A 16,907-nucleotide genomic window follows, 5' to 3' on the forward strand; every position below is an offset into this window, starting at 1 on the left:
GTGAGGCGTCAGGCAAGGGCTGAAATTGTTTGCCGCCACTTTTCTTGTCACAAGACACCGCCAAACGGAGCAAGTTCGCTGGTAAAAAACTGTTTTTGGTGTAATTATTTTTTAAATTTAATTATATTTTAAATATTTTGTCTTTAAATTTTTGTAATAGTGAACAAGACTCTGATTTATAACTCAAGCTTTGAAAGTGACTGCGGTTCAAAATGTGACGCATCACTTTCATGACGTGATTTTTTTACCTCTCATTGCCCCCTTTGTCCGTGATCTCAAATGAGGGCGATCAACCATAAAGATTTGCATTTGTATCTCCTCGAGCGTGAAGTTGATGGCTCGAAACGCTGACCTCTAACATCGAATAATTAACCTTTGTCCGCCGTGCTCACCCAAAGCACAATACCCGCTGGAAGTGCATACTTCTGCTCTTTGTGAGATACACTACCGATGGCTGACACCAATTCCCTTAAAAGCTAATGCAAGGAAAAAACCGCAACAGCTAGCAATTTAATACAAATTCAACTTCTTTTCATTTCATTTCCTTCATGAGAGCGGTAATTCATTAAGTATTATTAGACTTTTTTAACCTAAAAAATCTAATCATCTTTTAGAAACTGAACAGTTTTTCATTTTGCAAAACAACGTCGGGCATTGGACCGGAGCACATAATTTGCGATTCAGCAGGGCCGCTTATATGTCCCGATTTTATCAGGGGCACGTCCTTAATGATACAGATTTTCGCGATATCTGCGCTCGCCATGAGACTCGAAACCACACGATCACATTGTCTCTCTCACATTCATTACTTTCCGACAATGAGATGGCGAATCGCCAGAAGCAGCAACAACTTAAAAAAAAAAGCTAATCGATGTTTGTGCATGTGTTCCAGATCGATCGAGAGGCGCCGCTTGGATAAGAAACTGCCAGTAATGATGTCTAATTGGACTAACGTGGACGATGCTGCAGTGTGATTGGAAATAGGCAATTACATCCAAGTCGGGTAAGGACCGAAATAAAGTCGAGAGCAGAGCACCAACCAACCAACTTCTTACTTAGTTAGTTTCTCTTTGGTGCGCTTCACTACGCCGTTCGTCTCTTGGGCGTCGCCCTCAACACTTTTTTCCTTCACCCAAACAGGTTTTGCCTGTGAGTGTGCACGCTCAAGAGAGCCGTGCACTTTTCGAGGGTACATATCTGGGGCACCGAGTGGCTGGGTGGATTGTTTTCGCCGGCTTTGCATTTCTCTCCAAATGCAGAGAGAGGTGGCCTGTATAATAATTTATCTCTCGGCAACCGTCACCCCCACATTGTGCTCTTTTTTTAATTTAATCGCCCTCGAGATCACTTATGGCGCGCACTTTTATTTGCTGTTTTATCGCCGACACGAGAAAGAAAGAACGTCGTCTTTTAATACGCCAGCGCCACCGGCGTAATTATTGATTTCTATTTGGTGTCGTGCGCGTGGTTTGTATATGTATGTATTATTTTTAATTTAGAAATTTTCGTTTACATGCGCACATGCATGGAGTTAAGTGAAATTGAAAGTCCGCGCAATCACCGCCGCATTGCACTAGAAAATTTTCCCGCAAATGAGGTGATCATTACTTTTTACGTTCAGGAAGATATAATTTCGACGCAGTTTGCTGGGTGCGCTAGTTTGCTTTAATGAGGGTAATCAAATTTGCATTAAAAAGCGAAAGTCGTGTGGGAACATTTCTTCTTCATTGACAAAATGCCAATGCTGGTGTGATGTCAATACAATTTTTTTGCTAATGAAATTAATAGAACAGCCACATATTTATTTATTTTAGTTTTATCCTTTGTTGACTTTTCCAGTCAATGCCGACGTTAAAACAAATGAAAATGTAAAAACAAAAAATTTCATATTAAAAAAACAAAATACTGATTAATTATTAGCAAAACTACATGAATTTAAGAATAAGACAATTATTCTTAAATTCAAATTTACTAAGACTTACTGTGTTAATATTTTATTTCAATACACTAATATTATAAAGCAGATTAATAAATATTTTAGGGCTGAGTGAGGTTAAACAGGAACGTAAACTTTCAATTGCACAACTACATTAGCAAAAGCGTTCAACAATAGTTAATAGTAGTTCTTGTGACTTTTAAACAGTTTTATAAGTGAAATTGGTATTATTCTGTAGATTTTCATCTGGATCGTTACTCCTCTTTACTGAGATGATTCGCTTTTTCAGAACAATGAGCGTGCAGGCAGCGAGCAGGGGCGCTCCAGCCGGAGCTCCGACCTCTCGGCATTCATCGAGCCTATTAGCCTGTGTGCGGGAATCATCACCTCCATCTGACCCCGGCGACGAGGCTCCTGCTGCTGGTGACTCCGTCAAAAATGGTAATACTACTATGCCACTAGCACTCGCTGTTAAAGCGTACGACGTGAGATAAATAAATTTTCTGCCGTAATTACGTCCGACTCCATTTTACAATAGGGGCCTTGCCCCTCACATGCGGTGTGGGAAATTCCGACTGGAAATGCGACTAATTTTCTCCCGAAATAACATAATGGACTTTTTGGCTTTTGCGAGTCAGCAGGAGCAAAAAATGCCCTTTGTCAGATGCTGCGCTCTAGACCTTGAATCACTGGAAAGAATAATAACGACACTTTAGTCCAAACTGAGTGGAGAGGAAGTCTTGAAACGTGCGCGGCGCACAGAGAGCACTCTCTCTATTTATAACTCGGGCGGGCGTGAGAATGACAAAAAGTGATCCCTATGGAAAATTAACTCCACAAATTGATTAATGCCATCTGCGTCTCGTTGCAAGTCACGAGTTATTTATTCAGCCGAAGCAGAGGGACATTAATCAAGGCGCCGCATATCTCAATGGATGGTTTCTGTCTTCCAGATTTGGCCTTTCTGCCCCCATAAATCGGGTTTTCCAGCCACGCTTGCTCCGACAGACGAATAAAACCTTATTAAGGCTTCGCCAGCACCCAATTCAAGTCCTTCAGACCCCGTGGTTTACTCTGCACAGCAAGTGCTTGCGTTTAAACTTTTGAATTTAGCACACGCACATTTTGGTCAATTGAGCAATTGCAAGCTGATTAACTTGTATAACTCGGAGTTTCCAAACAGCTGCAAATCCAATTAGTCTCTCTGCCGTAAGAAAAGGAAAGAAGAGCACGACTAGGATCGATAATATTGACAAGGACTTTAACTAAAAAACTTGCGGGCTTTCATGCCTCCACGCCACAACTTATTTGCATTTAGTGCTCAGTTGCACGCTAGGCAGTGCGCACCGCGTGCTATTTCCGATTTCTGCTGCTGCGTTGTTTTGAATTGTTTCTCTTCTGGAACCGGTGGAGCGTGGACAAAAATTCATCATTCTGCACTGCAGAGGTTCCAAGACCCCGACGTGCAGGCACGTAATTGGTCTATGAAATTGTTTTCTCACTCGTCGAGTCGGGCGGCTAATTACGGCATCGATTGGTTTCCCGATCAAGTAATTCCTTGTGCACACACATTTTCTCTTGTTTGCACGCACCTTTGGTTTGCCCCCATTTTCCACGCCGATCTGCCTGCATTTTTCATGCAGATTAACGAGCAATAATTACAAATCAAACTGTTTATTCAGGATAAAAAATCTCACTCTTTGTCATTTGCTAGTTTTTTTCCTGCTTTTTATTGAGGTCAAATAAACCTTTGCCATTTTTCAATGCAAAGTGATTCTTTTATTGATCCAGACTCCTCTCTTTTCACATTCAAGAAAAATAGACAGCCCCCTTTTAAACAACGTGCAAATGAAGCGACTTTTTTTCGCCAACTTTTTGCACTTTTCCATTATTCAGTAGGCGACCGCACACTTGAATCAGGTGCTGATGTTTGCATTTTAATTGCAGGGTCAACAACCCATCAGCCAGAGCCCAAGAAGCGCCGATTTCACCCACTGCGCGGCCTCAAGAGAATGTTCCGGCGCGCCCCCAGGGTGCCCGAGGCGCCTCAAGACCTACCTGAGCAGATGGGCGAGTCTTGCAACCCCAATGGCGGCGATCACCTGATGGTACCAGAAGTGCATTTGCGATCACGGTCGGCCAGCGAGCTGATGGACAGCACGCAGGAACTGCGGAAAAGGTGACTTTAATCAAATTAACCGTCACTCACTCCACCGTAGGCAAAACCAATCAATCAATAGCCAAGTGGATGTAATAGTTTGCCTGCCAATTCAGCCCACCAGCTATTTTTAGCCTTTGACGTTTATGCAGATAACAAGACCAGGAAAAACGGCAGCAAAAAGAATGATGTGCTGCTAAAAATATAACAATGTATTTTTATGGGCTTCTTTTGATCTTGTTTTTGTTTGATCTGAAATCTCGGAGAGATAACGTTCTAGATGAATCATGTATGGGCATGGGGTGAAATCATTGTTGAATTTTGCAAGTCTTATTTGCACCTTACATCACATGATGTTATCTCAAATAATTTGACTGTCACCTGACCAACCTGTGCAATCTGCGCTTTAAACTCCAAGCCAATTTAATTTTTCTTCAATTTATACCAGAGAAATATTTTATTTTTAGTGTTTCCTAGATGAACTAATTGCATTAAGTATTTAAAAGTGTTTTATGTAATAATTTGTTAAATTCCCAATTGTACTTCAAGTGTGAATTTTTTGTTTATTGCTTTTCTTTTTTATATTATTTAATAAGATTTTATTAATTTCAGAAGTGCTGGTGGTCTGTCTGGCAGTAGTCATGGAGGCAGCGCTGGGGTCTTGTCAGGAGGGCTCAGCCTGTCCCACGACTCGATTTTTACCTCTGAGTCAAGAGCTGGTTCTTCTTCACCCAGAGGAGGCAGTGCCATGGATATTCCCGAGTCATTCAGCCTCCACCATAAACTGAATGGAGCAGTTTCTCCACTCATTGGTGTGCATCCAAACGGGCCGATTGCTTCACATGCAGGAGTTCGGGTGAGCAGCGTTTTTTTTTTTTTAGCTAGAGAAAACATCAACTAACATTGGACCTGCAGAGAAAACAATACTTCAATTTAGATAGAGATTAAAATTAAAATAAAATGTTTACAATATAGAAGCTGCAAAAGGCTCTTCTTGGTTGGCAACGCGGTGTACAACAACTAATGTGATTTAAATTGCCTTGGTTGTTGTATTTGTAATGACTGGGCTGGGTTTCTGCCGCGACTCGCTTCCCTTTGAATTGCTGGCACTAAATTGAGCATTTATATGCTGCAAATTCCCCATTTGGCTTGTTGGCCTTCAGGCTCCAGTTTGATAATCGCCAATTCTCCTGTAGCCACTTGCTGCACACTTGAAATCAAGCATAATACTTACCTGACTGGTTCTGGCCGGGCACCGTGGTATTATTTAATTCTCGGTGTGTTTGCATTGTGCCGAGTTGAATTTCTCGTTCAAAGGTGCTCATAAAAGGAGTGGATTTTGTATGCAGGGCGATAATTCATACTCTTTAAGTACACCGAAAGTACAAGTGAATCACCGCATTTTTTCCTCGGGTATCAGACCTCAATTTTCTCTGTTTGATAAGCTGAGGGCACACACAATACTATGAAACATTTCTGCTTTTTAAAAAGCTAAACACCCAGCGATAAGCCACAAGCCACTTCCTCTCCGATGCTCATTTCCTCATAAAGAGCCAGTCAAAGGCTTGAAGTGCTCGACAAAAGCGGACTGGAAAATATTTGAACAAATTTGTAATTTTGGTTAATGCGCGACACCCACACGGTGTTAGCGTTTCTGGGACAGTGTCATCAGCGTGCGTGTGTGGTCAAGAGGGCATTTGAGAAAATTGGCTTAGAAACGGCGGCGTCCGTAAATAACACTTGAGCCACAATGATGATGCCCTTGGAGAAGAACCCGGAGAAAGTCAAATACACAATCAACCCCCGTGCTAGCAGCAAGGAGGCCGAAGTGGATGAACGACGCTCCGGCGCTTCTTGGGGGTCAATCATCTCCAAGCCGGCCGTCGCCATTTACGTGACTTTTTGCAAAATATGGGTAAATGAGCCTTATAGGGAATCTGGGCCCCGGAGAGAGAGTTCTCGTGTGCAATAATTATGGGCATTCGTCATGCCAGATTCATATTTTTTCTTGGATAGTTTTATGAAGTTCATTAGTTTTTAAAGGAAAATAATGATGTTTGTCGCGTTAAAAAGAAAAAAAAATATGCTTGATGTTCTTGACGGAAAGATTAATGGCGCTGGGAATGAAGAACTGATTTCAATTTGCATAATCATGAAGTTTATTTGCCTAGAATGCACGAAGCTACTTCTGCCAATGTTAATGGCACAATTATCTTTGATTTATTAACTGCTATACCATATTTTAATACGTTTTTTTTAATAAATTATAAAACTGTTAGTAGAGATTGTCTGGTGGGTAGTTTTGATTAACCTGTGCTATTTAAATCACGCGGGAGAACAATAGCCAAAATATTAACGATCCTTCCGTGTGTGATTGCCCAAGAGAGCACCAAACTTTTTAAAACTTAAAATGCAGGCAATGAATTGGAAAGTGCAAGTCGTTCCTTTCTAAACACAATAAAACCGAATTATGCCAACATGCAAGTGTGGGCAATACACACGGAATAATATGCACACGCCACACAACAGTTGGCACCGTTTCAGATAAAATAAGAGTGTGAACAAAACTTACATACAAAATAAATAACGCCGCGTGCTCACCTCGATATCTTTTACACAACTCGAGCACCGAAGGGTATTGATTTTGCCCGTATGTATTGCTTGCCTCCAGTTGGCATGGATATGTGTGTTGTGAATTTTTCAAAAGCAACTGGCGAATTTTGCTGCAGGCCGAGCTGTTCGAAGCGGTGCGCCGCCGACGGGGCCGCAGCCGAAGCGAGGACGAGGAGGAGGATTTGGGTTTGCCGAGCTCCCCATATGGCGTTTCGCCGACCACTGCTGATGAGCACAACAACACGGTGAGTGCAATTTTTCTCTGTCTGTTTACTTATTTTATCATTCCACCGGTGCTCTAGATAAATTGGTGCAATTTGCCTATGTGCACTGGTAGGAAAATTAGCGTGTGAGATCAATCACATGTGTCGTGTGCACCAACCGGCTGTTTCCACAAAGTCCTAAATTGGCCACACAATCGATAGTGTGTACACGTAATAAAAACGGAAGTCGTGATAAAGAAAGATAAAGAAGAAAAAAAATCTCGTGAGTGAAATAAAAGGCAGTTTACAATATTCGCCCATGTTTTATCCTCAGAAATTTCATATTTTGCTAGAAGCATTCATTTGGAATTTATTTATTAATTTTAACCCAGTAAAATTGGAACAGTAGATATTTTTACGAGCTTCCCTTATTTTGCTGTGCAAATAAACCGTATAATAAAATTGCAGCAGGTTAGACTTCCCTCGCAACGCTGGTGCTTAGAACTTGCCTAACGCGCAGTGAAAACCGATCGCGATTCTAACAGCCAGTGAGCCAGTTTTCATTTCGATCGTATTAAAGTTTGCAGCGAAACTCTTAAAATGTAAATAATGCATTTTGGTTGAAGAAAACAATAGAAACTTAAATCAAATTATTTAATAAGATGAAAAAAAAATGTCTTGAAAAGATATATTTAAAATTAAAAAGTAATTATACAAACATGTTTGTTTTTTTAAATAAAAAATAATTTAAATTGTTTTCATTAGAGTTAAGATGCTTTGACTTTTTTATATTTAAAATTCATTTGTAATATTTACAAAAATACAGGGAATTTGTAAATTAAATCTTCGATTTTTGAAAGCTTTATTTGAAGCGATCAATACAACTGCTGGAAAATTGTAGAAAAATATACAAACAATTCTCCAATCAATTAAACGATGCCTCGAGATTTCTTTCTTTTGGCATTGCCCTCCTTGCCTATCCATCGATATAAAATTGCAGCGCAACAATATCGGATTGCCGAAGCTCGCGCGAATTACAAAACACTTCACAACCAACGATAAAGCGCAATAAATTTAATAATTAACCAAGCGCGCAGTTTCACTTTTGATAAATATATTATTACGAAAATCGCCAAGTCTGTGCATCATAATTAGCTACGCAATTTGAATCAGCTTGCTGACAGATGGGCGAGATAGATCGCGAAATTCGCCTCCTCCACCGTACCTGCAACAGATTGTGACTGACAGCCATTGGTTTCTCTTTTAATAAGCTATAGCGTAGTGCTACCGTTATCTCGCGCCGCGCGTCTTCTTGGTCTGGCGTGCGAGTTTTCTGTGTTCCTACCTGCGGGCAGCCAGGCTTGCTTCGAGCTTTGCAGTCAGTCCTGCCGAAACCATGGCCCGTGTTGTGCAGTGCCGCTCGCGATAAGCATTTTACATTGTTGCATACGTGACGTGTTCCTTCGTTCTCTCTGTGTTTTGTTTTTGTCCGTTGTCAACATGCCTGAGGAGGAGGTGAGCCCCGAAGTAAGTGACACCTTTTTTGCAAACTGACCTCGATTTGCTTATTTGGACTTGGTGAATGTCATTTACGCAATAGGCGACTACCTAATCAAGGATTATTTGAATGTTTTTTTTTTTTTAATTCATTTCAAGCCAAACATCAAACTTTTTGTTAATGTTCAGCATTTTCGTTTTTATGCAAAAGTTATTCAAGATATCTGAGAATTTAGGTGATCAGAATGATATATTTTTATCCAAAATCTGATCGAGATGAGGAATAATTTAGTGAAATCTATATATGATATTTTTAATAAACTAAGATTTTATTCTAGCTAATTGTTTATGAAAAAATTTAAAATTTAAATTAAATTTGTTCCAAAAGATTCTCATATATAAATTGAAATAATTCAGTTTAAAAAAGCTTTAAACTTTAATTATTAGTTTCAGGAAAACGTTTGAGCGTGTGATAAAAAGTTTTGGCTTATTTAGATATTATTCCGTTTTATCACGAAACGAAGCGCGTTTTATAACGTGAAATCGGATACAAGCATTCCGACCCAGCGTCTTTTATGGCCCCTTTTTATGAATTAATTTCTTCCACGCACATGTCCGGGGCCTATGGCCTGAGAGGCTTCTTTCGGAGATGCGTGTGTTGTTGATGCTGCGGGCGATGGACCTCTCCTCAATGGTGCTATCAACGTTAAGCGATAATTCGCGACAGGAAACAGTTATGGATTGCAAGTTGAATGATCGATGGTTTGAATTGCAAAATTGCCAAATTCTGGAGAAAACTTTATCCCTCTCGCACAGATGACGTGTTGGCTCCGTTTGGTCCACACGGCCGGTTTCCATTTCGCCCAAAAGTACCGCTACTATGCTCCTCCGTAAAATTGAACTCATCAGAGTCGAAAATTACCATCTAAAATGTGAAGCACTTAGGCGATGTTGAAACCTGCACGCTCGTGAAATTTATCGACACAGTCATCGGAGTTGGTGTGTCTCGTTAAAATTCTATATTCTAGAACGAACGCCCAAAACAAGCCAGAGTTGAGTTTTTTTACAACGTTTGGTCTCAATTAAAAACTATTTGCATCGAAGAGCTTGCGATTAAATTTTGATTATCCTCTAATTATAGGCAGGAGCCGCAAATAACGTGAAAAACAACAACAAGCGGCTAATTAATCATTAGAAAGCACGTCCGAGTGAAAATGATAATTTTGGCTAATGAAAGCCGATTTTTCGTTACTCAGAACACTCATAATAATGTAACGCCTGGAGTAGGAAAACGATTTACAGCTCAGAAAAAAAAAAACGAAAGCTCGTCGCTGTATTTTTTTCTCTCTCAAACTAAAACAAGTAGGTTTGAAAAAGAATGAGAATAACAGTTCCTCAGAGGTGGCGGAGGAAGCGGGCGACTGGGGGGCCCAAATTAGTGACTGTTGGTCTGCATCACAATGCGTCTCTTGACACAGTCAGTCAGTCCCATTGTGTGTTATATGGTCACGCGGGTTGCGTGACTTTCGTCCACCCACGTGACACCGATTGAACCGCGCGTTTTTCTTTTTTTCCATCCGCTTGCATTGGAGAGTGCAAAAGAGCATCTCCATTTCCGTAACCTCCATTCTCAAAGAGGATTATATTTTATCATCTGCTATTATTTTGTATTGTGTTTCGCGCATCAAGCATAGGCAGCGCGTTTCACTTTTGCATCCTCCGCGATGGAGCCCACGTGAAATGAACAAACGATGAGCGCGGCGGTGACTCATCTCGATTGTTCAATTTTGTTTTTTGCGTTGGAACACCAAACAAAACCGAAAAACATATATAGTGACGTCCCAATTATGGCCATGCGCAATAAAATTATTGTATCTTTTTCTGTCAACATGCACATAAATAATGTTACAGCTGAAAATCGCTTAAATATTTTTTTATGCTAGGTCTGCTGGTACTTTGTTAGAAAACCTAGGATTTCTCGCGTCCAAACTTAATATAAGAGTCAGGAATAAAAATTAAAAATTATATTTTGTATTTTGAATTGAAAACAAAAATAATGAAATGAAATATTCAATGACCAGTCAATCAAAACGTTCCAATTTTAAATATTAAACAACAAATATTTCATAATCAAATTTGAAAAATAATTCTGATGCAGTGTATGTGTTATAAAATAGGAAGGAAGTTTGGTTCAAACTTTAAATCAGGTCTGTGTAAAGAAGTTTGTTTGGCTTCCAATCTGTTCTTTTCTCAAATACGTGCATTCCTTTTAAGTTATTAATTAAAGAATCGAGACAGGTGCTTCCTGAAACTTAGTTAGTTGAATCTCCACAAGTAAAAGGAAACGGGATACCTATAATGAAACTGGCCCTTTGCCGGCGAGCGCAAGCAGACAGGAAGCCTAATTATGTTTTGGAGTAGCAAGTGTATGAACAACTTACTGTGCGCTCAGGAAAGTTTCCTTGTTGCCGGTAAAGAGCCGTGCGGAGGTGACATTTTCATTCGCACTCCTTAAAAGTACATTTTATACTTCTCGTCGGTTGTTTGTACGAATTAAAAGAGGCGCGCATTTGCAAACAAAGGCATCGTGCGGTGTATTTGTGTGTCGTAAGACTACACATAAAAAGCGTTTCCTAATTACTCGAGCTGTGTGTTTTGTGTGCGAGTATAATATCGTAAACTCGGCCGAAAATATATAATTTTAGAAAGTGAATTTTAGTTTTGCTGATAGCGTGTGCCATTGCGTCCATAAAGTAATTCAATTCACTTTCTCGCCGTTGTGAATTTTAAAATTTTATCATTGTAATCGCTGCTTTCCTGCTTCGCCGGCGTAGAAATCAAAACACACAATCTGAGCGTGGAAAACAATATAAACCTGAATAACTCGCAATAAAACCAAATGCAAACAGCTTTTCCTTTTCTATTTATGTAACAATTATCCTAGTATCTAGACTATCCCAACAGAGAATGGGTTCGTTATCACCGGCACGTTTGGCAAACATTGATAAGAGTTTGAACTTCGCAAAAAACGAACAACATTCGGCTGCGCTCTGTCCACTATTCATGGGTAAATGAGGCTTGATAAAATCGCCGAATGGCGTTGGCAGACCGCGGCTTTAATTAGCGGCAGAGCGGGCGAATGCATTACGGCGTGCGCGGCTGCATCACGGTCACACACAGCTTTGTTAGTCGTTAACGTGGGCACCGAGCTCGCTAGTCATTCACTCATCCTGGGTGCTCTCCGGCCATGTTGGAGCCAAGCTAGTGTGTTCCGCCGTTCGACGAGAGAGCGATGCCGCTGACACATCATCGCAAAAGTGAGCAAGTCTTATTTGACCTTTTTGATTCCATTGATTCTTGGAAGCAAAAGAAGCTTTTTCCTTTTTAACACCCACTGCGTCGTTAGTTGTTATTATTATTGTTGTTTATTTTTACTCGTTGCTGCAGTACATTTTTACATGCAATTGTTGAAAAAAATTCATTTAAATAAAGAAATTGTTGGTAAAAACGGGACCACCATTAGCAAGAATTTTGCTAAAACTTTCAATACTAAAAAGACCCCATTCGCCGCAGTTTAAAAAAAGTACAAAACCATAAATTCTGGAAATTATAAAAATTTATATAATTTTATAAATTTAAGGGCTATTGTTTATAATACTACAGCAAAAAATAATAAATAATTTTTTTCAGTTCATTATATTTATGATTATCACAATTTTTTCATATATTTTGATATTTATTTTAACCATAATTTTATCATTTTTTTTATTCTTTTCAGTCACAAAATGTTTAATTTTTTTCTTTATGTTTGCACATGGCTTAGATTTAAATAGAAAAATAAAGCTTTTAATCAACAAATAAATTGTGCAGCTCATTAAAATATACCTCTTTATTTATCATTCAAAACATTTTTTATTGTTTTTGGTCAGGAATGGTATAATTCATATCTTCAGAAACATTTGTTTGATCTGTAGTATCATCTCTTCCTTGGCTTTATAGCTGCAGAAAAACAGTCCGCGAATAAAAATGTTCCCATCAATTGTCTTTCGAAGCGATCTCTCCGATCCATCATACATAATTTCTGACCCCTATTCACGCCGACGTGCCATTAACTACAAAAGTGTTAGTTCCACTTACGAGCGTGTTATTATTTCGTTTTCATCTCCATCATTAGGTCTCTGTTTGAGGTATCCACACACTCACGCCGCATTGTGTCTTTTTTTATTATTTTGCATTGCGATTGTTCTGCGCGTGAGAAATTCGGTCCCCTCGCGGGAATGTGGAGCAAATGCGTGTGCACTGCAGAGTGAGCACAGACGGCAGCGCACACAATCAGTGTCCGTGGTTCGCCAATTAGCATTATGAGCCAACGCGAGGACCTAAATGTGCGTTGCACAAATCCGTTGTTTTAATTTTCTTTCGGATGCCCAGCACCGTCCGGCTGTTGCCTTGCATTGTTAGGTGTGCTCGGCTGGAACAGTCAAGGTTTTGCTGTTCAGTCAGTTTGTGTGGGTCCTCTTCAGTTCTCAGAAAACAATTTTATTCCGCATTATATAAAGGCGTGAAATTCAACTCGAGCACAACGCACCTTGAGCTGATTCGGACTTGTTGTAAACTCATACATACTTCAACCTTGAGTTTATGAGCTTATAACACTAAAAAATAAATTAAGCGGTTAATTTTATAATCAGACACATCTCTAGATGGTTTATAATTTAGTTGAATCAGCATTTCCAATTTATACGACTAATCAAGGGCACATAAGATTGGTAATTGGGAAGGATTTTTTTATAAGAAAGATAAAAGATTTTTTAAATGACGTTTTTTACAGAACAAATATGGCTCTTTTCGGGAGAGAGAAATTATCCCCTGTGGGATTTTGGCTGCGAATATTATAAAAAATATGGTGTGTAAAAATTTCAACTAACATTTCAAATACTATGATCATTTTTTTTTAAAGCAAATTTCATATGATTTAAAATCTTTAATTTTAAATTTATTTTGACAAATAAGCTTTGTGGGGCGTTTTGACATCATTTTATAATATGTGAGCGCCTGATTTTCAATTCCTGAATATTGTTTGAAATGGCAAGTTTCTAATAATCTTGCAATTATGCATTTTTATATTATTTTTCTTTTCTATTTTTACTTGCTGGATTTGAATACAAATAATTATGCTGTGCAGCATTATAATTTTATTTGATGAGTAGCAAAATGCATGTGTGCATGAACATGCATATTAAATAAAAACAGTCGTACCGACAATACCAAACAATTGCGTATTTAGATAAATACCTGACAAAAAATCTGAAACTTAATTTCACTATCCAATGCCATGAATATAACATTGTAGTGTAATTTTTATTTACGACTGAAATTTAAATTTTCAAAAATTAAGCAATTGTAAAGTATTGCCAAAATTTTCTTCTACCCATGGTGAAAAATACAATTTATGCCAAAAGAATAATTATAAGATATTAATTTTGGTGTCCAGTTTTGTCGTTTTTTTTTTCAATTTAAAAAAGCTTAGCATGCGAAACGCTAAATCAACAAAGGAACGGTTGAAAGGTGATGGTTGGTGTGGACAAAAGCGGAAACGCGACTCGCATGAAGATGCAAATCATGCAAATCGCGGCTCAAAGTGCACTGGATCAAACAATCACGCTATTGAAATGCACCACAGAGGGAAAAACAATGCGATAGTCTGCACCCGCGTTGTTGAACAGGAAACGTCTCTGCTCTCGGGTTCAATATTCCGAGAAGCGAAACGCAGTGCAAAAATTAGCTGGAAAATTTGTTTAATACGACCTCGCGGATTGGCCAATTTCCGCAGACCGTTTTGCAAATTTTTAAAAGGTCGTTAAATATAATTGCAGTCGCAATTTCGCCAGTTAAAATTAATTGATAGGCTGCTTCGGCTTGGAAATAATGAGATCTGCAAGCCCTGTCACTAACCCGTTCAGTACCCGACCAGCATCCACTTGCGGGACGCGGTTTGGGCAAAAAAGTGGCCTGGACAACTTGAAATGAAGTTTCGGCAAGTGAAAAACACGAAAAACCTGCTCTTTATTGGCTGCGTGCATGAGCTGGCCGGCGTGTTTTTCAAATGTAAACGCACACACATGAAGATAAAAGTAACGGGACGGCGGGACGCGCCGGGCAATTGTCATGAGGAGCACATTTTTATTTATACCGTTCGCGCGAGGCCACGGCGTTTATTTGGTCCACACCGCTCTACGCACCAGCGATTATCGGGATTGAACTCCGACGAGCAAACCCTACAATTAGTTAAAGACGTAAACGGATGCTTTTTAATTATTCTTCTGGTACAATAAAGAAGCCACTTACAATGAGATTTATAATTAAAGAGTTTTTTTTTATTGAGTGTGATAAATAGTTTTATTTTACGGCAATGATTATTTTTATATTCATTAATCATTTATTATAAACATATTTTTTCGTTTAAAGTTTATTCGCCTTAAAATAATTTGAATTTATTAATTAATTTAAATTGCAATAAAATCAATTTTGTCGTGTATTATTGGTTTTCTGTGGGTCGTTTTTGGGCCGAAACGTTTTGAACATCATCTGGAAACATTATACGAAGATTTCAATATAGCTTAGGACTTCACATATTGAAATTATTAACAAAAAACATTTAAAAATAAACTTTCAACATTTCTGCTTGTTGGGTTTATGTGTGTGAATTAAATGAATTTCCGACATTTTAAAGAAGAATTATCATCTTAAATGCAAAAAAAATCATGCTCTACTGACTTGAGACTTTGATTCTATTTGATTGTGTAAACATATTATCAATCTTTTCCTTATATGGAAATCTATCAATGGGAAATTATACTCTTAAAAAGTTTTTATTAATCATCAAGCAGCAAAATTAAATCGAAGAATGTCAAGATAAAATCTTACTGTTTGAACGCTTTTAAAAAATAAACCACAAGAACAAATTTAACTAATTTAAGGCACTAATTTTTCTCGTCGTGAAGCTTCATTTAAGGCAGATAAAAATCGACAGGCCTAATGCATTGACGAGAGTTGAAAGAAGCGTCATTATTCTTTATATATGCCTGGTTAAGTAAAATAGACATCATCTCGCATGCGAATCGGCGAGAGTACGTAGCCTCCTTAATTGAAATAAGATAAATGCCGTCCGTCTCTCATTACGCAGTTGGAGAGGCGGATGACGTTGATGGACGGTGCTCGAGATTCGCATATGCATTATTTGAGAGCGAACCTAGCTGGACGAGGGAAACCTGTTGTCGGGGAACGCAAAATTCACTGAACAAACTGCGACCATAAACTTTGGTTTAAGAGACAAGCGGCGGCAGATAAAAGGCTCACCGGCGTGAATTGTTGAATAACTGGATTGCGAGGACAAAAGCGCGCATTACGTGATTTCTCTTCCTGACTGCCGTTTTTTCAATGAAGGAAGGGAAAGTAGCGATTGCGCGCGATAATGTTACGCGATGCTGCTGCCCATCACCTCAAGTTGAACTTTGCCAAATGCCGTAATTTCTAATCGGCTGTATCAGAAAGCTATCAGAATTATTTTATTGCCGAGAGGTGGGAGAATTTTAATTGCTCTCGCCCTGCTGCGAAACTGCAGTAGGAACATTTCATCGAGATTGCAGCGCGTAAGCTGCTTTACGGCTTCAGTGAATCAGATAAAAGCAATGCTGGGAATTTCACGGCCTTTGATCCAAGAGTTATTAAAAGAAAAATGCTTTTAATTCAAAGCTCTGATTATCTGCTTTGGAAAAAAATGCAAAGCTTTCGCTGCTTTTATAATATTGTATTATAGGCATAGAAACAATAGAAACTGATCTCGTCGAAAGAAAATTTTATACCAGAAAATTAAAAATAAAAGATTAGAATTTTAAACCTTTTGCATGGGTTCATTGCAAAAAATTTTCTTTTAAAAGTATTTTTTTTTCTAATTCAGAAGTTTTATTAAAATCTAAGAACGACACAATATTTTTGCAAAGGGTTTGAATAGTTAAATTTTATTACTTCTTTGTTCAAAAATAAAATAGAATTCGTTAACATTTTGAAATAATTAGTTTAGACCGTCTTATCCTGGGGCAAGCGAGTCAAACAAGAAAATTTTCACATCCCCTTTTTGGTATCCCAATCCAGACACCATTGTAAAGCTAGTTATCTTGCAATCAACTTGAAATTCACGTGGCTGCATTAATAAAAAGTCTGAAATCACCGGCCAGTAGTCGATAAAAATCTCTTTTAGCTCATTCGGCAGCGGCGATTGAGCCAAGTGCTTTTGTACGAAAGATTGCAAATCTAGTTGCGCGCACCTTTCTGTCTCACTACACTCCTGCCATGGAGATTTCTGAGCAGATAAACGTCTAATTCAGAGTCAAGGCGAATATCAAACAAAAATTAAGTTTGATTGACGTTATTTATCTTCGGCAATCAAATTTTCAAAGCGGCTGGACAATCCGTTCTACGATTACATTGTGTAGCGTGT

The 16,907-nt window shown here is 38.7% G+C and overlaps 1 protein-coding gene and 1 long non-coding RNA gene across 6 annotated transcripts in view; one reads left to right on the plus strand and one right to left on the minus strand.

Annotated features, from left to right (window-relative positions):
- LOC132199370 (neurofilament heavy polypeptide) overlaps positions 1–16,907 on the plus strand; it is a 38,486-nt gene that overhangs the window by 14,875 nt on the left and 6,704 nt on the right. For 2 of the 4 annotated variants that reach the window (XM_059624022.1, XM_059624023.1), the window contains exons 2-6: positions 893–1,003; positions 2,226–2,377; positions 3,884–4,115; positions 4,707–4,950; positions 6,824–6,952. In XM_059624022.1, the coding sequence (XP_059480005.1) occupies positions 2,230–2,377; positions 3,884–4,115; positions 4,707–4,950; positions 6,824–6,952 (753 nt within the window). In that variant the 5' untranslated portion in view covers positions 893–1,003; positions 2,226–2,229. Of the gene's footprint in view, positions 1–892; positions 1,004–2,225; positions 2,378–3,883; positions 4,116–4,706; positions 4,951–5,653; positions 6,010–6,823; positions 6,953–8,280; positions 8,438–16,907 lie in introns of those variants that run through there. The other 2 variants (XM_059624024.1, XM_059624025.1) reach the window with 2 other exon arrangements.
- LOC132199372 (uncharacterized) lies at positions 3,713–7,113 on the minus strand. Of its 2 annotated transcripts, none has more exons than XR_009442101.1 (3): positions 5,063–7,113; positions 4,797–5,003; positions 3,713–4,104 (listed from the first exon to the last, which is right to left on the minus strand). It is a non-coding gene; the product is annotated as an uncharacterized LOC132199372 (long non-coding RNA). The 2 variants fall into 2 exon arrangements; XR_009442102.1 differs by lacking the exon at positions 3,713–4,104 and having other exon boundaries at positions 4,651–5,003; positions 5,063–5,682; positions 6,696–7,113.

This window comes from Neocloeon triangulifer, unplaced genomic scaffold (assembly GCF_031216515.1).
Source record: "Neocloeon triangulifer isolate White Clay Creek 2 clone unplaced genomic scaffold, ASM3121651v1 ptg000014l, whole genome shotgun sequence".
NCBI classification, from domain to species: domain Eukaryota; kingdom Metazoa; phylum Arthropoda; class Insecta; order Ephemeroptera; family Baetidae; genus Neocloeon; species Neocloeon triangulifer.